Source organism: Saprolegnia diclina (assembly GCF_000281045.1).
Source record: "Saprolegnia diclina VS20 unplaced genomic scaffold supercont1.4, whole genome shotgun sequence".
NCBI lineage: Eukaryota > Oomycota > Saprolegniomycetes > Saprolegniales > Saprolegniaceae > Saprolegnia > Saprolegnia diclina.
In genome coordinates, this window is record NW_008246071.1 from 1004880 (window position 1) to 1025789 (window position 20910).

Genomic DNA, 20910 nt, shown 5'->3' on the forward strand with positions numbered 1-20910 from the left:
GGCAGGTATACGGATGCTTCCGGCCTGTATCCAAAAGCAACGCAGCATGGCCGGGAAGCAGCGCAAGCGCGTCCATTGGTACGAGAAGAAGCAGGCCAAGAAGGCCAAGAAGGACGCCGAGGGCGAAGACGATGCTGCTGCCGATGAAGCGACCAAGAAGCCGGCGGACGACGACTTTGACCGGCGCAACCACTTTCCGACCGTGATCCATCCCGGCTCGTACGCAGCGCAGCTCGACCCGACTGACACGTCCGACAAGTGCGGGTCGGGCCCGAAGCGCCGCTATGGCCTCCTCATCGCCTACTGCGGCCGCGAGTACTCGGGCATGCAAATGTACGCTGGCGACAATGGCGGCGACGTGCTGAATACTGGCGTGTCCCTACTAGGAACATTGGCGTCAAGACGGTCGAGGCCGAGCTCGAGCAAGCGTTGTACAACGCTGGCGCCATTGCACGCTGCAACTATGGCCTTATCCAAAAGGTCCGATCCATTTCTACGACCTTGCTTCTCATGGCGACCCGTATTGGTGTAGATCGGCTGGAATCGCGCGGCGCGCACGGACAAGGGGGTCCACGCTGCCGGGCAGCTCGTGTGCGCCAAGCTCTGCGTCGAAGGCACCGAAGACGAGTTCCGCGACAAGGTCAACTCGTTCTTGCCCAAGGACATTCGCGGTACAGATAGCATCGTCGCCTTATCCTCACACGTTCCTCTCTAGTCCTTGAAGTCGTCGCCGTGACAAAGAACTTCAACGCGAAAAACTCGTGCGACCGCCGCACGTACGAGTACCTCGCGCCGACGTTTGTGTTTCAGCCGGCGGCCGCGCGGTCGTCGTCCGTCTCGAACGACCAGCCATGGGATGCGCACGCCAACGAGATCTTCACCAACCTCGCTGTCGACCAAACGGCGTGGCAAACGCAGAAGGAGTACCGGCTCGACGACGCAACGTACGACAAGATCCAAGAAACACTCGCGCTCTACGAAGGCACGCACAACTTTCACAACTTTACGTCCAAGCTGCCGCCGTACAGCCCCAAGTCGGTGCATCTCCTCCAAAATATCAAGTTGATAGTCAACTCGGTAGGTGCAACCGGTACATCATGTCGTTCAAGGCCGACAAGCCGTTCGTGCTCAATGGCGCCGAGTGGATCCGGATGCGCGTGATTGGCCAGAGCTTTCTCTTGCACCACATTCGCAAGATGATTGGCACGATGATCGACGTCCTTCGCGGTGCGACGCCGATCGCAACGATCGCCAAGGCGTTTGAACAGACCAAAATGGACCTTCCAAAGGCGCCGAGCGCCGGCTTGTACCTCGCCAAGGCCCATTTTGACGTGTACAACGACAAGAATGAAAACCACCGGCCGAGCTTGGAGTTTGACGAGCCCGCGCAGCTCGCGCGCATCGAGGCGTTCAAGCGCGACCAGATCTTTCCCGAAATCATGGACAAGGAAGAGCAGCACGCGATCTTCCCGCTCTGGCTCCTCCAGCTCGATGCGTTCCCGTTCAGCTACGCGACGTTGCCGTTCGACGAGTGGAAGGTGCAAAAGGAGGCTGCGGCCGCGCGCAACGCGGGTCGCGCGACCGAGTCGGACGACGAGCAACAGGGCGACGACGACGAGTAGATTGACGAGGTCGACGACTGTACTACAAGCTTGTGCACACTCTAGTCAAATTACAAACTCTCGCTCGTGCCGTAGTGGCGCGTCGCGTGCTCGTGCGCGTGCATGAGGTGCGTCATGCGCTCGTCGTCCGTGAGCCGGTGCACGGGGCGCACTTGCTGCGGCGTCGAAAAGTTGGAGAGCACGGGATTGCTGAGGAGCGACGGCGTCGACATGGACCGCGTCATGCGCTGGATGACATCGGCCTCGACTTCGTCTTCGTCGAGTTCGCCTTCCGACATTTTGACCGCGAGGATCGCCATTTCTTCCCAATTGATGCGCGAGAGGAAGAAGGCCATCATGACAAACTTGGCGAGCTCGCCCAACACACTATCGACGGACGCTATGAGCGCCATATGCGTAGACACATAGTCTACCTGCCCCACCAGAGCCCTGGCAAGCCAATGTCCCATACGATACCGAGCACGTACGCCGCTGGCAGCAAGATGGCCCACGACCCGACACCCGTGATGCACACGAGCGTCGATGCGAGCGACATGCCTTCGACGACGGCCGCGAGCACGAGGTGCAGACCCGATAGGGCGACACCAATGCAAAAGATCGGCAGCGCCACATGGATCGTGGCCTGGAGCTCGGCGTCCGGTGTAAACGCCGACACGATGGGATAGCGAAAGAGGTACACCAGGAGCGCCGACCCGACGCTGGCGGCCGTGCCCAGCACAAAGCCCACAAGCATCGTCGTCTTGGCCCGCTCGGGTTGGTACGACCCGAGAAAGTTGGCGACGCGGACTTGGGTCGGGAGGCCAAAGCCCCAGTAGACGCCAAAGACGAGGTTCCAGAGGTTGAAGAGAATACTGTTGGCCGAGAGCACGACGGGCCCGAGGTACGAGGCGAGCGACGTAGCGATCGAGTAGACCCATTCGTCCATGGCCATGTTGATCGTCATGCCCATCGAGAGGAGGAGGAAGCGCTTGACGCGGTCGCGCTCGAGACACGCCCATGTAAAGCCATACCAAGTCTTTTCGTGGTGCCGCTGAAAGTAGCAGGCATACACGAGGAGCGAGAGCGGCTGGAAGATCGATGCAATGCACTGCGCCAACGGCGACCCGATGAACCCGAGGCCGTCAAAGTAGTTGGGGATGCCAAAGATCAAAATGTAGTTGGCGCCAATGCACACAAAGACGCTGAGCACGTTGATGACGGTCGCCGGTGTCACAATCTCTTGGGCCTGAAAGTACTGTCTACCCCGAGCCAGCATCAGCACGACGTCGCGAGCATAAGGAACGTACCGAAGCGCGTAGTAGACGCACTGCGGCCAAATGCTCAGCGCCGACCATTTCGCGTACGTGCTTGCAAACTGCAGCACGACGACATCGTCGCTGAGCCCGGCGAGGATCACGTCGACGTAAAAGAAGGAAATGCACACGGGAATCGAAAACAGCGTCAAGAAGAAGATACCGAGCTGGAGCCAAATGCCCACGAGCTCGTAGTTCTCGGCGCCGTACGCTTGCCCGCAGAGCTAGGAAGAGCTTAACTTGACGAAATGACGGCGAGAGGCAGCGAAACGTACCGTACAGAGCGCGACAGCAAAGCCGTAGATGACCACCTGGACGCCGGAAATCCAAATGTTGGCCAATGCACTGCCCGCAAGCTCGTTGTTGCCGAGGTGCCCCAAGAACGCTGCGCTGATCGTTGGCAGCGACGTCTGGCACACGGTCACGAGCGAGACCTTCCACGCCATCTTCCAGATCGCACGCGCCTCGTGCAGAAAGGCCCGCCGCTTGCTCTTGAACGAGCGCCGGAACTCGGGCTCGACCGACTTGATGCCCAGCGCTGGCAGGAGCGCGCTCGTCTCGGACGCGCAGCGCCCGGCCTCGTCGTCCACCATCATGTTGCGGTTGCCGTTCTGTGGTTAACGTTATTGCTGAGCTCGAGATCTTCGGAAGCCAAGGTCGGCATTTTGACCAATCACACGCGCCGACCGTCCATGCTTCAACTGGTTCCGAAAACGAGACGAAGCAGATCAACGACCAAGTGTACACTATAGAACTTATTCTAGCACAGGGATACTACAGTCGTAAATACCTCGAGTACTCACTCGATAGCACTACGCTCGTCTTCGTAGAGAGGAAGAAGGAGGGTATAGCTCAGCGAAGTGGGCTCAGGGATGTCGCCATGTAGTACGACGGTACGAGCACAATCAGCCGAGTAGACGTGAGAGAAAACCCTCGGGGCTTTGGCTGCTTGACGCGAGCAGCAGCTCCAAGCCTTGCCAATGAGCCAAGGGTCAATAACCCTCAAGAGTTGTGGGTTGAGGTATTCATCCTTGAACGCGCTCCTCGTGCAATATCGACAACTCGTGCCATCCTGCGCCTTTCTCGACTTAGAGCCCTGGACTTGCAAGAGCGTTGCACAGAGGCAAAATGGCCCTAGCCTCGATGCCGCGTTCTAGCGTGTGGTCTTTGCGCCGAGCTATGAGATTGAGATATTGTAGTTGTAAGATTTACTTTTGGGGGCAGCTGTAGAGTGTCTCCTAGCGCTGGTTGGCCATGTTGGCAAACGAGTTGGCGCCCACGGGGTTGCTGTTGTCGTTGAGGTTGTAGAGCAGCTGCGCGAGCCAGCGGCTCGTGGTCAAGTCTTCCTTGAGCACGTCGTCAAACGTGTGGTTCTGCAGCACTTCGGGGAGGCATTGACGCAGCGCCTCCTTCGCACGCGCATTGTCCGAGAGCCGGAGGTAGCAGCGGATGATGTGCTTGAGGAGGCGCGTCGACGGCGTCTCGACGAGCGTCGTCACCATCTTGGAGAGGACCGACCCGACCGCGTAAAACCGCTCGGGCGTGTGGCAAATGTACGTCAGGCCCATCTCGTCGAGGAGGATCTTTTGCACGATAAAGGTCGCGACGGTCTTGGAGAGCTCGCTGCCCGCCTCCATGATGCGCAAGCAGAGCGGAATGATCTCGGTCTGGAGGAGAAAGTTGATGACGTCCGTGTCGTCGATCTTGACGAGCGCGCCAATGACGCCGAGCGACGTGAGCCGGAGGTACTCGAACGGGCGGTTCTTGCTCACAGTGTTGAGGAACGGGTACAGATACAACGGGATGTGCGCATTGAGAAAGTGCGTCCGCGTCTCGGCGTGCGACGCGACGCACTGGAGGAGCGCGAGCGCGTTGCAGACGCGGTTCGAGGCGTGCGCCGTGAGCTGCGGCGGCGACAGCAGCGGGTAGATCGAGATGATCTCCTGGAGGAGCGCGGCGACCGTGCCAAACGAGTGCCACAGGATCGGCGCCAGCTCCGGGAACTCTTCGCGCTTCTTGCTCAGCTCCAAGAGCGCGCTCTCGCGCTGCTCGGGCACCGAGAGCTCCAGCACGAGGTGGTACAGCTGCTCCGACCCGAGGCCGCTCCCGGGGCCGCCCACCGGTGGGCTCTGCCCTCCTTGGGACGACTGACGCGATAGGTCCATCATGTTCATCGGCCACACGTCCGACTTTTGCAAAGGTGCCGGACCGCGTTTCCGGAGCGTGCAGTCCGGAATTTATGCAAACTACGCACCCACCCCAACTCCAATCCGGTTAGCTAATCCGGTTGGCCTCACGTTTCAACCGGTTCCGGAGTCGATAAGCAAGTCCAAGGTCGCCGATCCAGGTTGTCAAGCTCAGATCGTTGGACATGCCACCGCGATATAAAAAGAAGAAGCTATGTGTTCTCTGCCCGTCCGTAGCAGCACCAACCTCCGCGCGTCGGAGAACGCTCGAGATCCGTTGCGATCGAAGCCCGGCCGCACGTGTCCCAAGCAACCACCGATGGCGCCATCGACGCGTATAGCAACGTGCTGTAGATCGACGTACGCTAGTCGTTTTTCTATCCGCGAGTCACTGAGTCTACTCTACTTATACCAGGTAAGGGTCGCGTCGCTACTGGGGAGTTGATCGATTCCATCCATCCAGCGTGCGTGGATCTGAAATTCTGTCTTGTACAGTGTTTAGGACGCGACCCGCCGCCGGCTGTCGAAACGGCGGCCGTTTCCGCCGTTTTATAATACAATCAAGGCTATCTGCATACAATCTCCGAGTGTAAAGTGAAATAATTATTTTATACTCCACGTCGATGGGCGCCGCGGGGTCTGTCGTCCTCGAGACGGCGCCGCCAACGCCCGTGCTCACGCCGCGCGTGCTCTCAGCCGCACAGACAAAGACGCGACTCACACCCGACGAGCTCGAGATCCTCGGGGGCCACTTTAGCCGGGCGATGGACGGCAGCGCCATCTCGAGCGAGCCGGCGTCGCCCGGCATTGATTTGCGCAAGTTTCAAGTCGTGCTCGGACTCCCTGAGAAGGAGTCGCTCTATGTCGACCGCATCTTTACGCTCATGGACACCAACAAGGACGGACTCATTACGTTTGACGAGTTTACTCACGTCGTCACACTCCTCTCGACGAAAGCGCCGCTCGCCGACAAAATTGCGTGTACATGTACATACTCTGTATGTTACAGAATATGCTGACCACTGTGTAGTTTCGTTTGCGATCCTCGATTTAGACGGCGACGGCAAGCTCTCCAAGACCGATGTCCACGACGTGCTCCTCGCGAGCATTTCGGAAAACAGCATTTTGCTCACGAACGACCAAGTCGCGCTCATCATTGAGCGCACGTTTGCTGACGTCGATCTCGACGCCGACGGGTGCATTAGCCTCGACGAGTACAGCGCGCTCGTGGGCCGCAGCGATGGTATGCTCGCGCACTTGACGCTCAATTTGTCGTACCTTCTGAACCTCACGACGACACCGGTGGTCGTGCCCAGTGTATGAAATAACTCTGTATAAAACGCTGTAAATACCAGTGGATGGAAAACGAACCTCGAATTCTCGGCGGAACAAAAGGTTCCAAGTATCAAGATGGCGAAACGACCGATGTGGGCGGAGAAGCTGCGCCGACAGCTGCGACGGACATTCCAGATGCCACCAGAGAACCAGGAGACGACGACGACGGACCTGCATCCGAAGCGGCTCGCGCTCGGCCCGCTCATCGGCAGCGGGTCCTTCTCCAAGGTCTTTGCTGGCGCGTACGACGGCGCGCCTGTCGCGATCAAGCGCCAGAAGCGCGACCCGCAGATCAACGACTACATTGCGCGAGAGATCGCGATCTTGCGCCAGCTCGAGCACCCGCGCTTGCTGCGCTTCATCGGCCAAGTCAACCAGCCCGACGAAGTCTGGATCGTCACCGAGTACTTGAAGGGCGGCGACGTGAGCAAACTCCTCAAGAAGGCGGCGCCTGTCACGTGGTACCAGCGCGTCCAGATCGCCCTCGACGCCGCCGAGGCCCTCGCGTACTTGCACGACCACGGCTTTATCCATCGCGACATCAAGGCGGCCAACCTCCTCGTACGGCCCACTCGTTCATGCAATCGACTCATCGACAGCGTAGCTGGACGACGACCGCCGCTGCAAGCTATGCGACTTTGGCTTTGCACGCGAAGCGCAGGTGGATACGAGCACCAAGCCGCGCCGGCGCATGTCGCTCTGCGGCACGGACGCCTACATGGCGCCGGTAGGTCCCTGCGCCGGGTTCTCGTCTTCAGCCATGCTGCTTTAGGAAATCCACTTTGACGAAGCGTACGGTGAGCACGCCGATATCTTTTCGCTCGGCGTCGTCATCATGGAGCTCATTTGTCTTCGCCACGTACGCGACAGGACGCCATGCCATCATTGTCATGCAATGTGTAGGTGGGCGTCGACGATTTCTTGCCGCGGACGCCAGCGCAGCAGTTCCGCATCGACATCAACGAGTTTCGGCGGGTCACCCCAGCGAGCTGCCCAGTATCCTTTGCGCTTCTCGCAGAGCACTGCACGTCGTTCGAACCATCCGACCGCCCGCACGCCGGCGAGGTTCCCCTCCTTTTCAGATAGTCTTTTCTCAATTTTTTGGTTGTCTTAGGTCGTCGAGTGGCTCACGGAGCTCTTGGCCGACCTTGGCACCGACGACGACAACAACGCCGAGTGCAACCCCGAAGTGCTCGACGAGACCGAGTTTAGCATCGCCGTGCGGCCGGCCGTCGACTTGGACATTGACGAGCCGCCGGCGCATGCCGGTGCCCTTCTAAAGCGCGCAGCGCACGGCCTGCGTCGATGGCGCCAGCGCTACGTGGTGATTGCCGACTCGACCTTGACGTACTACACGTCGCAAAAGATCTACGACAAGCTGCGTGGCACCGACAGCTTTGCGCCATCGCCCGAGCACACGTTGGCGCTCGCCGACTGCAAACTCAAAAAGGTGCCTTTTGAGTGTTTGCATCAAATCTCAACGCGTCTTGTTGTAGAAGGCCAACCGGAGGTTTGTGCTCGTGCAAGGCAGCCAGCGCAAGGAGTTCCAAGCGACGTCGATCATCGAGCTCCAGAGCTGGCTCGCGATCCTCGACCAAGCGATTGCAGTCGCCACGCATGCCAAGCACGCGCCACCCCCACCGCCGCCGTCGCCACTCTCGCTCCACGACGACGTCTACAGCTGGCTGCGACAGCTGCACATGGAGCAGTACGCTGGAGCGTTCAAGGCCAAAGGCTTCACGACGCTCGACTTTCTCCGAGAAACGGGCCTTGCCGACGACGACTTCAACTTCCTCGGCATTGACAACACGGCGCATCAGGCCGTGCTCTCGGCCGCCGCGCTTCGTCTACAGACAAGCGACAACTAAATTCAAATGCAATGTACGCCCTCTTGTTGCTAGTACGACTACGATCGGCTCACGGCGCCTGAAACGTACTGCGCAGTCGCTTGTACGCGGTCGTGACGGCGACGAACGCCGACACCTTCTCCGGGGTGCTGTGGCTCTTGTCCGGATGCAGCTTGAGCACGAGCGCCCGGTATTGGTTCTTGACGGTGCCCCACGACGCGTGCTTGGGGACACCGAGGACGCCATGCGCGTCTTTAGTCGCGTTCCACAGCGCTACAATGCGCCGCGACGACCAGAGCTGCGGTCCCTCGAGGCACTTGGTGTACGTCGGCGTCGGCGACGCCGCCGAGGACGGCTCGACGCGGAGGCGCCGGCGTACGCGCGCACGGGCAGCTTGAAACACAAACTCTTGCTCGTTCCGAAGTCGATCGACGGGCACAAAGTTGGGCAAGTGCGTCGCCGGTGGTGGCGCGCGGGTCGCCGGTCGACACGTGCAGTGGCTTGCACAGTGCTTGCAGCGAGCACAGGTGAAGGCGTGGCCACACGACATGCCGGGACACCCGAGACTCGTCTCGATCGTGTGCAGCATGCGCGACATGGCTTGCTGGCACAACAAGTCGATCTGGGCGTTGGGCTTGGGACGGAACCGGCCACGTGACGTCGCTTCGTCGCACGGCCGCTTGCTCGATGGAAGCGGCGCGTTCCCAACGCTGCGCTTGCGCCGGGGCTTGGCTTCCATCGCGGCGACCTCGTCGTCCGAGTCGGTGCGCGCCGGCGCCTTCTCGTCGCTCGCAGTCTCCAAGATCGTGTCGGATACGAGCACGAATCGCACGTCGTTGGTTGTCCGCGCCGACCGTTTGAGCATCGAAAGCGGCCGATCGTCTTCTTCGTCATCACTCGGCGTCGCAACGCAAGGAAGAGGCGGCGCCTTTTCTTCGAGGTCCGCATCCTCGCTCTCCTTGGCCGTGTCCGAGCTCTCGTCGTCGTCGTCGTCGTCTTCGTTGGTCAAATCGATCGTAAACCGGCGCGGGTACCGACGACGGGGCGCGCCTCCTTTTCTTGCGTCCTTCTTGGCCTTCTTCTTGCTTTTCTTGGCGATCGAAGGCGCATCGACCCTCTCTGGACCCAAGGTTGTCCGAGTGTCATCGTGGTTGTTGCCATGGATGGAAGGCTCGTCATTGGCTGCATGGCTGCTCTCCGACCGAGACAACTCGTCGGTGTCCATCGCAACGTTAACGCCGGCGTCGTCGGCCAAAGAAACTTCGGCCGTCTGGTCGTTGATAGTGACGTCACCCGCGACCTCGTCGTTGGCGCCAAGGGTTTCGTCGGCGACCATCTCGACGTCGGCACTGCTGTCGCCATTTGCACCGATCGCTGCGTCGGCACTGCTGTCCGCCTCGTTGCCGCTGGCCACGACATCATCTCTGATCGTGTCCTCTACGACGTAGCTGTCGTCGTCATCGCGCCGGTCGCACGTGTCCTCGCCATCGTCATTGGCGTCCGCGTCATCATCCATCGGGTCCTGGTTAACGGGGTGGGGAGCTGCAAACGCGTCGTGATCGACACTGTCAGCGTCGTCATCGTCATCATCGCGCGTCGCATCTTCCACATTGGCATCGCGCTGCGCGTCGGCGTCCTCGTCTTCATGGTGTTCGTCGTCTTCATCATACTCCTCGATGCGTTCCATGTTGTGCAGGGCCGTGTCCGGCCCATCGTCCTCGGTCGTCGTCGGCGGCGGCGGTAGATCCTGCGCTTCTTCCTTGATAAGCTTGGGATTCGTATGTCGCGTGTGGCGATGTCGAATCTGGCTCTGGATGAACGAGACGCACCACTCGTGGAGCATAAACTGCTTGGCGAGCACGTCGAGGCGCGCCGCCGCCTCGGCCAAGCGCTCGTTCCAACGCAGCGTGGGCGGCCACTCCGTGTTGACGCTCGCGTCCAGGCGCATGTACGCAATGTACCGCAGCGTCGCGGCGTGCGCAACCATCTCGTCACGGTACTTGGTCTGCATTGGCTCGTCGAGGAGGTAGCAGCGCGCGTTGGCAATGGTGAAATGCTCGACGTGGGATTGGAGCCAGCGGTCCCGGGCCGAGGCGTCCGGCCGCAGGTGCACGGGCTTGGGCATCGACGCGGCCATCGCATCCGCGAGGTACGCCGACGGCGCCGGGAGCTGGTCGATGTGTTGACGGTTGAGCACAAACCACTCGGGCATGTCGCGGGCCCACGCTGCCCATTGCGCAAGGAGCGCCCGCTCGACGATCGAGAGGAGCTGCACGCAGAGGGCCTTGACCGCGTTCGAGACGTACGCAAGGCACGAAGGTGACTCGAGCAAGAGGCGCTCGAGGTTGCCCGCAGCATCTTGAAACTCGGCGACAAGCTCCGCGAGCGTACTCGGTGACGGCACGGGCTGCGTCCAGCGTGCGACCTCGTGCATGATCTCGGGCGCCGCGCGCACGGTAGCGTCGACGAGCTCGGCGAGATCCGGGAACCGGTTGTCGTCGTCCTGAAAGTGCGACGGCAAGAAGACGAGGCTGTGCCGAATCGCCTTGCAGCTGCTGCTAACGACCGACTTTTCGTAGAGAGGCAGCGGGTACACGAGTGATGGCTGGCGCAACTCGGTTTGCGCGTACGCGTGGGCACCGACGACGTGCGCGGCAAACGCCACCTCGTGCAAGAACGGTGCGGCGTGCGTGAGGTGGAGGCCTGCCGCATGCCGGCCGCACTCGAGGATCGTATCGAGGCACTGCTCCGTGTGCTTGTTGAGGAGGTCGAGGTCTGCGGGATGCAGGAGCATTTGCTCGAGCTGCGGCTTGCTAAATCGCTCCATGCCCTGCCATAGATAGAGGTAGAAGAGAGGGTTCGCGTCGACTATCCTCTTGGCGCGCGATACGGGCTCCACCGGCGCAAGCAGCGGCAGCGACGGGCAGCGGACGACCGCGCGCATCTTGGACTCAAACGACCGGATCCGACGACGCCGCTGCGAAGAGAGAATCGGGACGCTCTCGATCTGCTCGATCGCACTCATCTTGGCCGCGTCAATGGCCTGGATCTGCTGCCGCTTGGCCGCCCGCGACAGCGGCTGGGCCATCGTCAAGCACTGCAGCATCATCGCGCCGTTCGTGACAGCGTGGACACTGCGCAACTTCTTCTTGAGTCGCACATGGTCCTGCCACTGCGACGCTTTCGCATCCAGCGCCGTTCGCTCGCGCTTCATCTCGCGCTCGAGGCGCCGCTCGTGCTTCTGGTGCGCGAGGGTCCGGCGGATCGCGCGGGCGCCATGGGGGGACGCATCTACACGCGCTGTACCATCCTTTCGGGCAGGTCCGTCAGGTCGCGTACCGGCCGCGTCCGTCCGCGGAGCGCTCGAGGTCGTCTTCATCCCGCGCCTTTCACTGGTGCTTCATGCACCTGCTATGGGAAAATACAAGCAGCCCCACCCCAATCGCGGTGGCGTGACCTGTAAAATCCGCAAAACGCCTGACGTTTTCCAACGAAACGGCATGTTTATACAAAAAATGGTCACTTGAATACTCGGTTCCGATTGGATGGAGCCGGTTGACGCTGCGACCCCTTGGTTCCCGCCAACCCGACCACTGACCGCGTGGCCCTTCCGCAGGGTTATTGTCATGCCCTGCCCTACACCTAGTCTTATATGAATATACCACCAGAGGTTCGATCGATGAGCTCCACAACAGCGTTCGAGTCGTCGACATAGCGCAGCTGCACGCAGCCCTCGACCAACGTTATTGTCAGTGTCAAGATGCACTTGGCTACCGTCCTTTCATCCCGTCGGTGGCTCCTTCTTCTCATACGTAGAGGTGCAAGCCCTGTAGGAGCTGTCCCTCTCGTCTCTTTTGCACTGCCCCGTTGGCATGATCCTCGGGTCCTCCACCACCATGGTAGATGCGTGTCCGTGGGCACAATCATGTAGGTACGTCGGTGAGCAACGAGCGTTGAAGTAGAGTTGTTCAAAAGCGAATGGATGCATGTAGAGGATCGCGACCTTATTTGAGGATGACGATGAGGAGGTTGATGATCGGGCCCGCAAAGTACATGATGACACCGAGCGCGACAAAGCACACGACGCACATGACGCGGCGGCAGATCTTTGGGCCGAGGAGCTCGTTGAAGACGTAGAACGGGTTCATGCTGAACTTGAGGCGGCCGGCCGGCGGCGGCAAGAACGGACTGTTGTTCGGGTCGCTCCGGCCAAACCCAACGGCAATGGTCTTGGCCTTCTCGATTGGCACGAGTTCCATGCTGATGCAGACGGCGCCCATCGGGTCCTTGACGCCCGTCGCGCGGTTCATGCGCTCCATCTTGATCCAACTCGAGTCGGTCGGGTCCGTGTCCCAGAGCCCCGTGGCCTCCTTGATGGACCGGATCGCGTCGTTGTTTTGCGCTTCGCTTGCCGTCTCTTTTGGGCGCGGCGTCTTGTTCTGGAAAATTTGGTACGGGGCTTGGAGCTTGCACACTTGCCGGAAGTGCGGCTGCATGTCCAAGATGCCCTCGGCGATGCAGTCGTTCGACGAGAAGACGTCCTTGTCCCACATTTGGAGCTTAAAGTACGGGAACTTGGAGTTGTGCTGCTTGTGCCCGAGGAGCACCTTGAACTTCATGCGCCAGTTGAAGCTCGCCTTGCCCTTCTTGGCCCGCCAATGGATGTCCGTGTCCTGGTGGTCGCTGCCTTCGAGCGCGCAGCGCACAAAGAGGTCGTTCATCTCGGTGATCTCGTCTGCGTTTGGCACTTCCTTTGTCTTCCAAATGACGACGCGGAGCTCAAACTCGCGCGGCGGCGGCAGCGCAATGTCCGCGGGCGGAAAGTTGACGGCTTCCTTGGGCGTCAAAATGTCGATCCAGAGCTTGAGCTGGCCCATGGGCGCCCGGGACGTCGGGATCGTGAGCGTCCGCTGCTCGACAGGCTTGGGGCCCCAGCGCTTGGTGGTTTGGAAGGCGTGGCCGAGCGCGTGCCAGTGCTTGTCAAAGAATCGGTCTTCGACGTCGATCCGTGTCGAGCCAATGAGATCGTCGCCGCCGATGAAATCGTGGTCGAACGCGTCGATCGTAAGCGTCGCGACACCGGGAAACTGGCAGTGGAACTCGTACAACTTGTAAAAGTCCGGGTCCACGACATCGTCGATGTAGTTTTTCCGGTCGTTGATCTTGTGCTTCCCGAGGCGCAAAATCAGATACGGGTCCGACTTGCCGGGAGTGCCATCGAGGCCCGGGTCCATCGGCGCAAAGCCCGTCCCGTTCAACACGTAGACGCGCAGCGTATACGGCTGCGGGTTGAGGAGCTTTTGCATGTCGACCAGCGGCGGCTCGTCTTCGCGACGCATGACGCGGACGAGCCCTTTGAAGATGCCCGCAATGTGGAACGTGCCCAGCCCGTTCTCGCTGTCGCCGCCACCGCTCGCGCCGCCGAGACCTGCGACCTTCTTCACCGAGTTCACCGTGTTGCCGACGAGCTTGAACGGGTTGAGCTTGCCGACGCTAAGAATGTCGAGCACCGACTTCTTCCTCTTCTTTTGGCCAATCGAGAGCGCGTACGTCTCGAACGGCTTGGTCTTGAGCGCCGCCGACTCGAGGTCTTCGTTGTAGTCGTCGCGGTTCTTCATGTACTTTCTCTTCTTGATCTCAAACTCGTCGGCGCCTTCGTCGTCCTCGACGACGTCGTCCGAAGTGGGCGAGCTCAAGACCGAGCTACCACGCCGCATCATGGGCGACGGGGACTCGTCCGAGATGGCCGTCTCGGTGAGCAAGCTCGGGTTCTCCAAGTCGATCGAGATGTTCATCGAGTGGAGGGCACCAAAGACACCCGCGCCATTCTCGCCTTTGGCGTGGTGCTCCTTGAGCAGCGGCGCATGGTCATCACTCAAGTCGATCTCGTCGTCGTCGTCGTCCGGCGCGGCGCTGGCTACGCAGCCCAAGTCGGGTGTCTGCGGAGGAATGTAGCCTTGGCCCCACGGCAGCTTGGTCGTCATCTACGTCCGTCATCATATCCCATCAGATATTTGTTACAGAGGAGTGCCAGCAATAGAGATACGACGTACATCAATGGATGCATTCCCGATCGTGGGCTTGAGCCAGCCGCCAAGACGCGTGTCCCGGACCATAATGTTGAGCATGGGCGCGAAGAGCGAGTCTTCCGGAAGCTCAACCTCGCGCACGATGCGCTGAAGAAAGTTGGGGTTGTCGCCAGTCGGCCGCTTGGACGTCTCCGTCTTCATCTCTTGGTTCGCATGCGTCTTGCCGCCGAGCGTAAACTCGACGAACGGCAGCTGAATCGGGAGGAACTGGAACGGACGCATGTCCCGGAGACCGAGCACGATGATCTCCAAGTACGCTGTGATCATCTTGGGTGCAATCGGGCGTGGTGGCGACAGAATCATATCAGGAGTGTCCTTCTTGATGACGACGACGGACGCGAGGATCGAGCCTTCCGTGTCGCCTGCTTCTTGCTGCATGAGGTTGTACCACTGCGGAAGAGGCAGTGGCCGCGGGTCATCGGGGCGTCGGATGTGCTCTTGGTTTAGCGAGATGAACGCCGAGCCCATGTAGTCGTGGGACGAGTCGCCAAGCCCCAAGTCCCAGTCCATCGCGCGCAGAATGACCTACTCGTGGTGAGCAATCGCTATCGCAGCACGACAAGTACCTGGGGCGAGTACTGAATGTACTCGACAGGCGGCAGGTCGACGTCAAAGCAAAACGTCTGGTAGTACAGCGGGTCGCGCGTCTTCTTCTTCACTTCGGTGCGCTCTTCTTGGCCGCACAGTCGCACTTTGATGTACGGGTCGCACAAGCCATTGTCGTCCAGTGCCGGTAGCTGCCGACCCTGGAAAATGTTGACTTGGACTTGGTACTTGAGCCGGGTGCCGAGGATTTCCTGGTTGCACAGGCGGTTCCACATGTCGACCGTCGCGTTCGACGTGTCCTACAGCACCATACACATAACTCGTATCTCGTTTCGAGCCGTCGGAGCGTACGAGGTAGCCAAAGCCGAGGTTGAGAAAAATGTTGCCCGGAAAGACTTCGTCTTTGAGCGCGTCGACGGCCGGGTCTTCTTTCAGAGTGACCCACGCCGGCTCGGACACCATGTTCTTCTCCAAGAGGTCCTTGGCTGCGTAGCGCTTGTACGCGACCTGCTTGCGCGTCGAAAGCTTTCCGTCGACCTTGCCCTTGCAGAGGTACACGAAAATGTCGGGGATCTGGGATGGGTCCCGCGGCAAGACGAGGTTGTCCGTCTCCCTGAGCTCGTTCCAGACCACGACGCCCTTGTTGTTTTCCCGTCGCTCAAACTCAAGCGAGTTGAGCCCGCACGTGATGACAATCTGCATCTTGGACTTGCGCGTTGCGCCAGATGCGAGCGACGTGATCTGCGGAATGTCCGAGCCGAGGCCGACGAACGCGCGGAGCCGGTAGATGGCCGTCTCGGGGTACGCGTGGTGCGCCAAAGGCGTCGCTTTCACGCGCTGGTTGACTTCTTCGAGCTTCTTGTCGTTCGAGTGGATCTCAAACGTCACGAGGATACGGCCGCGGTAAAACGTGGCCATGTCGGGAAACGTGTTCATTTGCTCCTTGACCGTGTCGCCCGAGAGCACATTGCCCTTGGCGTGTGCGATCGGCGCGCCGTACAAGTTGAGCCACGTGGGCCCCATACGCCCACCAAGCTTCTTGATGACGCGCAGCGATTGGTACGAGTGCGCGACGACCTCGTCCTTCCCGACCTTGTCCCAGTCTTTGACGCACACCACGATCTGGTTGGCTAAGCTCGGCTCGTGCAACACAAGCCAGAGCTCGTCGTTGAAGGCCGGGTTGAGCTGGTGGCGCTCGCCGCTCTTGGTCTTGACGCGCGTTCGGATCGGCTTGGTGTTGCCCAAGGAGCACTGGACGTACGCGTCGAGGCCTTGCTTGAAGCCGCCAAGGACGCTGTCCATGGGCGGCAAATGCTCGCCGACGTGGATGCGGCATACGAGGAAGTTGACTTCTTGCTTGACGCTCGACGGCATCATGACGGCGTCGAGGCCCGCGCTGTCGGGCCCGACCGGCGGCGGCGGCACAAACTTGTCGCCGGGACCCACAAGCGAGATCGAGACACGCAGGTAGCCTTGGACGCCTTCTTGGCCCGGCGCAATGAGGCCGAGCCACTTGTTGCAGATCTGGTGGTTGATATGCGAGTAGATGAACGAGACGTCGAACTGGATCTCGCCAATGAGCTCGGCGCGCGTGAGCGTGTTGGCGTCCATGATGCTGAGCTTGATCGCGCCGGCCTCGACCTCGTCCTTGTCCAAATTCCGGAACGTAAAGATGAGCGTGTCGTCCCAGACCGCGGAGAGCGTCTGCTTCTTGACGGCCGTGTGCTGCTCCTGGCCGAGCACGCTCACGTACACAACCGGGTCGGACGTGCCAGTCGCATCTTTCGCCACGAGATCCCGGGCTTCAATCACATGCACTTGGATCGAGTAGTCGCCCGACTTGATGTTGATGTCTTCGAGCGCTTTCTTCTCTTCCTGCAGCGCTTTTTCCTTCTCTTCGGCCTCCTTCTTGAGCTCGTCGTCGCTCTTCTTGGGCGCTGCTTCGTCCGCATCGGGGTCGATCCCTTCCTCGTCGTCGTCGCCCGCCTACATTGTTTCGCTGAGTCAACTCGGTCCACGTTGGCACGACGCGTACGTCGGGGTTGCCCGTGAGCGCGTTCCCAATCTTGGAAAAGATCCCGCCGGCCTTCTTCTTGTTGGAGGCGACAACGTCCGTGACGTTGGCCGAGTAGATCCAGCGCAACGTGACCGTGAGCGTACCCAGGTCCTTCTTTTTTCGGAATTTCTTGTCGAGGAGGTCGAGCGTCACCGTGCGCGGCTTGCCGTCGCCAAGCGCCTCGAGAGACACCTTGGCCTGCCCCATAAAGTCGTTGACGGTCAAGTCGAAATCTTCGACAACGAAAAAGACGTCTTGGGTCACGTCCGTGACCGGCAGCTTGAACGACTCGTTCCACATGCACGCAACACACTTGGTTTTCGTCGTCGTGTTGAGCTTGGTCTTGTTGCACGTGATGATGACGAGTGGGTCGCTCGTGCCACCAATGTCCATGGCCGGCAGCCCCGTCGCCGAGTCGATCGTCACGTGAAGGACATTCGGTGGGCCGGTCACGGGCGCCGCCGGCTCGTCGCCGTTCGCTGGCGCCGCCACCGCCGACGACCCGGGATGGTGCACACTAAACTCGAGAAACAAGTCGCCGGTCGCAAAGCGCATTTTGCCAAACTTCTCGACGACGCACTTGTGCTGGAACGCGCCGCCGGCCATGACGCCGGTGCGAATGGCATCGAGCGGAACGAGCGCGCGCCCGAGCGGCACGTTCTTCAAGAGGTTCTTGTCGTAGACCGTGCACGCAAGGTACGTGACCGTGCGCAAATCCACGTCGTTGCCGATCGTAAAGGTCTCGTTCCAGAGCGGGTTGATGGTCTTGGAGACGTCGCGCGTCTTGCGCGTCTCGGCTTTGAGCGGCTCGAAGCTGCTGTTGAGGTACGAGAGCTCGACGAACGGGTCGGACGTCTTGTTGGCGCCAAAGCCGTCGTTGCCGACGAGGTTGGTCGCCTTGACGACCACGACGCGGTACTCTTCGCTCATCCGTCCGTCGGGAAATGACGCCTTCGAAATCCCCAATCGCGCAATGTTCGATCGAACGTTTCACGGATCTTCTTTCTCACCAACCACTGGATGCGACAACCAGTGTATTGCTATCCTGCGCACCAACCACTGGATGCGACAATCAGTGTATTGCTATCCTGCGGCAAGCCAAGAGAGAGAAGTTAGGTCCCTACTTGTTGCTGCATCGAGGCCAGCTGCCACAGTCCGTCGGCGACGCCGCTGCAAGCCAGACCATCGACGATCCAGCGCCTGTTGCGATCTTTAAAGATACTTTTTTTAAACCATGTGGCGGTGCGATCACCGCGCAAGCGACAGGGCAGCTACACTGGCAGCTACGAGGTTGGCGCAAGGTGGCGGCGTGAGAGGCAAAGGAAGCAGTGTAAGCGTAGTCGGAGGCAGCTTTAGATCCCTGCCGTGTGCCTTGGGTGGTGTTTGCGACCCAAGCTCGTACTTCGGGTAAAGGGAAGCGGTGAGCGGTCCATCGCCAAGCCGTGCGACCATCGAAGGATGAACGGAGCAAGCAGTGTTGGGATGGTTACCAGCAACAACAAATGCTGGCGTGGCGAATACAGTGCAATTACTGTGCTGCATGATACACTGTATGGACAGAGGACGCAGCTAATAGAAGCGGCCAAGAGTAATGCCGAAAATTACTGGCAAAGATTCGTTTTCTGGATCCTTGGGACGAACGGATACAGCGTCGCGCTATTGCAAGCAGAAGGGCAGCGGGCTTTTGCACGTGGCAGCGTTGCGGTGCCGGGACGCAGCGGCCGCCAGCTGCGCGACAAAGGCGAGGGCTGGCACTGCGCAGTCGCCGGCGCGACGCCCATGCTCGGCATCATCCCACTCGTTGGTTGCTTCAAAATGCGGACTCAAGAGCCCGATCGTGCCCCGTTGGTTTTTCCAGTATGGAAGGATAACACCGACAGGCGCGCCATGTCGGCCGACGTACGCCCCAAACCGCTCGGCACCAACGTCGAGCATCGGTGTCAAGTCGGGACCGCCTTGGTGGTACGTACTATAGCGCATGTTGTTGATCTCGACTGGGACGATCCGCGCTTCGTCGTCGTCGAGCTCGTCAAAGCTAAAGAACGGGTCATGGTCCTTGTCCCGGACCAAGTCGAACTGCTCGACGCCGGCCGCATAGGCGCCAAGGCAGATGCCCAAGTACACGCCGCCGTCGGCCACGAAGCGCTGCACGGAGGGCCGGAGCTTCCGGTTGTTGGCAAAAAAGGTTGCAAACGACGTGTCGACGTCGTCGCCGCCGCCGGGCTGAACGTACAAGGTTGTCACCGGGTCTGCTACAGCCAGCGCCTTGGGAATGGCTTCCATGGACACGACGCGGACGTCGGGGATGCCAACGCGCCGAAGCATCGCGGCTGCATCGTACGAGCACTCGGGAATCTCGTTCTTCGGGTTGAGGAAGACGATCGCCAGCGCGAAAAGCGCCGCCATCGTGGAGGATTTGCACTTGAGGCTACACGCACGCAACTTTCTCTGCAACAAAACCAGCACGTGGCTCCTTCAAGCGCTGCCGCATACCACTGCTTGTCGTTTGAATGCACGTGCTACAGGAGCTATTGTAGCCGAGAGGACTTAGCTTCGACATACACTTGCACTTACGAGCATCGCCGCAGTGCCGAGGCGAAGCATGTTGCGTGCGAGTAGCGTGCCGGGGCATTGCCGCAGCTGGCCTGTACCTAGGTAATTGTATGCTGTTGGAAGCCAATCGAAGCTGGCGGATCATTTTTAGATTTCGCCATGGCCCCCACGGTGCAGGTTCCCGTGCCCGAGCTGACGGCGCAGACGACGAAAGCGCTGCGGCTCCTCGGGTACTCGGAGACGGAAGCGACAATCATCCAGCGCATCCTCTTGTATGCGCAGCTCCGAGGCAACACGCAGGGCGTCGTCAAGCTCGTGACGCACGCGCTCGACAAGAGCCCGTTGTCGGCAGCGCATCCGATTCGTACGACGCGGGAGACGCCGACGATGGCGGCGATCGACGGCCACCAGCACTGCGGCATGCTCGTTCTGCAGCGAGCCACGGAGGTTGCGATCGCCAAGGCCAAGACAGCCGGCGTCAGCGTTGTGACGTGCCGCAACTATTGTACATACTACACGCTCGACTCGACGACGGCATCTCATGCTTGCACGTAGGCACGTCGACGGGCGCGATTGGGTATTACGCCCAGGAGATGGCGCGCCAAGGCTGCATCGGCTTTGTCTTCTCGGGCTCGCCGGAACTCGTGGCGCCCACGGGCAGCAAGATGCCGCTCTTTGGTACCAACCCGCTCGCAATGAGCTTCCCGCGCTCGGATGCCTCGGAGCCGCTCATGATGGACTTGGCGACGTCGGCCATCTCGTACTACGCTGTTATTTTGGCCAAAATCGCCAAAATCGCAATCCCCGAAGGCGTTGCTGTGGATGTCAACGGTACCTCGCGTTCCAGGGAAGAGTCTCTAGTCTCAAGGTGCATTAGGTGCCACCACGACGGACCCCGCGGCTGTTCACGCGATTTTGCCGTTTGGTGGGCACAAGGGATCGGCGTTGGCCCTCGCGGTGGAGCTGCTCTCGGCGGCGCTCGCGGGCGGTGCGATCCACGACAAGGACAACGCCAACGACTGGGCGAGCTGCGTCGTCGCGATCGACCCCACGCTCTTCCACCCGCAGCCAGGTGCCTTCACATCGCGCGTCGAGCAAGTGCTGCAACGTGTCAAGACGGCCGACAAGATGCCCAATGTCGACGCGATCTGGCTCCCCGGCGAGCGCGGCAATGCCATTTCCAAGAAGCACGTGGCGGAAGGTGTCATTCCGATGGAAGCGTCGCTGTGGGGTCAGCTGCAAGCGCTCACGGGCGGCACCCCGCCGTCGCGTCTGTGAGAGCTCACTGGCTGCCTCCAAATGAGATATAGCAATAAGCATTTGTCCAAGTGCGAGTACCAGTATGCACTAGCTCATTGCGCCGAGAGAATCTCGTGTCTGACGA

At 60.2% G+C, this 20910-nt stretch overlaps 9 protein-coding genes across 10 annotated transcripts; 4 read left to right on the forward strand and 5 right to left on the reverse strand.

Moving 5' to 3' along the window:
* Positions 1-19: 19 nt before the first annotated feature.
* Positions 20-1797, forward strand: SDRG_02056 (hypothetical protein). The gene is made up of 5 exons (XM_008607617.1): positions 20-333; positions 387-480; positions 533-671; positions 716-1034; positions 1082-1797. The coding sequence occupies exons 1-5, from the start codon at positions 47-49 to the stop codon at positions 1620-1622; spliced, it is 1380 nt and encodes a 459-aa protein (XP_008605839.1). The 5' UTR covers positions 20-46; the 3' UTR covers positions 1623-1797.
* Positions 1673-3510, reverse strand: SDRG_02057 (hypothetical protein; the record flags this gene model as incomplete). Its single annotated transcript, XM_008607618.1, has 4 exons — positions 1673-1988; positions 2036-2860; positions 2909-3138; positions 3190-3510. 4 exons carry the CDS (start codon positions 3508-3510, stop codon positions 1673-1675), a joined length of 1692 nt encoding a protein of 563 aa, XP_008605840.1.
* Positions 3511-3960: 450 nt separating this feature from the next.
* Positions 3961-5144, reverse strand: SDRG_02058 (cell differentiation protein RCD1). Its single transcript, XM_008607619.1, has one exon. It carries the CDS (start codon positions 5086-5088, stop codon positions 4153-4155), a length of 936 nt encoding a protein of 311 aa, XP_008605841.1. The 5' UTR covers positions 5089-5144; the 3' UTR covers positions 3961-4152.
* A 550-nt stretch (positions 5145-5694) lies between these two features.
* On the forward strand, positions 5695-6470 carry SDRG_02059. Of its 2 annotated transcripts, none has more exons than XM_008607620.1 (2): positions 5695-6087; positions 6131-6470. In XM_008607620.1, exons 1-2 carry the CDS (start codon positions 5724-5726, stop codon positions 6421-6423), a joined length of 657 nt encoding a protein of 218 aa, XP_008605842.1. In that variant the 5' UTR covers positions 5695-5723; the 3' UTR covers positions 6424-6470. The 2 variants fall into 2 exon arrangements, with proteins under 2 accessions (XP_008605842.1, XP_008605843.1); XM_008607621.1 differs by having other exon boundaries at positions 5695-6081.
* Positions 6471-6505: 35 nt separating this feature from the next.
* SDRG_02060 (TKL/LISK/LISK-DD1 protein kinase) lies at positions 6506-8338 on the forward strand. Its single transcript, XM_008607622.1, has 6 exons — positions 6506-6996; positions 7040-7162; positions 7208-7294; positions 7339-7500; positions 7550-7885; positions 7932-8338. Exons 1-6 carry the CDS (start codon positions 6511-6513, stop codon positions 8301-8303), a joined length of 1566 nt encoding a protein of 521 aa, XP_008605844.1. The 5' UTR covers positions 6506-6510; the 3' UTR covers positions 8304-8338.
* Positions 8339-8352: 14 nt separating this feature from the next.
* Positions 8353-11661, reverse strand: SDRG_02061 (hypothetical protein; the record flags this gene model as incomplete). The annotated part of the gene is made up of 2 exons (XM_008607623.1): positions 8353-11573; positions 11622-11661. 2 exons carry the CDS (start codon positions 11659-11661, stop codon positions 8353-8355), a joined length of 3261 nt encoding a protein of 1086 aa, XP_008605845.1.
* A 558-nt stretch (positions 11662-12219) lies between these two features.
* SDRG_02062 (hypothetical protein) lies at positions 12220-17935 on the reverse strand. The gene is made up of 5 exons (XM_008607624.1): positions 16953-17935; positions 15269-16903; positions 14938-15216; positions 14336-14896; positions 12220-14266 (listed from the first exon to the last, which is right to left on the reverse strand). The coding sequence occupies exons 1-5, from the start codon at positions 17901-17903 to the stop codon at positions 12287-12289; spliced, it is 5406 nt and encodes a 1801-aa protein (XP_008605846.1). The 5' UTR covers positions 17904-17935; the 3' UTR covers positions 12220-12286.
* A 514-nt stretch (positions 17936-18449) lies between these two features.
* Positions 18450-19406, reverse strand: SDRG_02063 (hypothetical protein). The gene has a single exon (XM_008607625.1). The coding sequence runs from the start codon at positions 19377-19379 to the stop codon at positions 18630-18632; it is 750 nt and encodes a 249-aa protein (XP_008605847.1). The 5' UTR covers positions 19380-19406; the 3' UTR covers positions 18450-18629.
* Positions 19407-19685: 279 nt separating this feature from the next.
* SDRG_02064 (hypothetical protein) lies at positions 19686-20804 on the forward strand (the record flags this gene model as incomplete). Its single annotated transcript, XM_008607626.1, has 3 exons — positions 19686-20031; positions 20082-20357; positions 20404-20804. The coding sequence occupies 3 exons, from the start codon at positions 19686-19688 to the stop codon at positions 20802-20804; spliced, it is 1023 nt and encodes a 340-aa protein (XP_008605848.1).
* Positions 20805-20910: the final 106 nt, after the last annotated feature.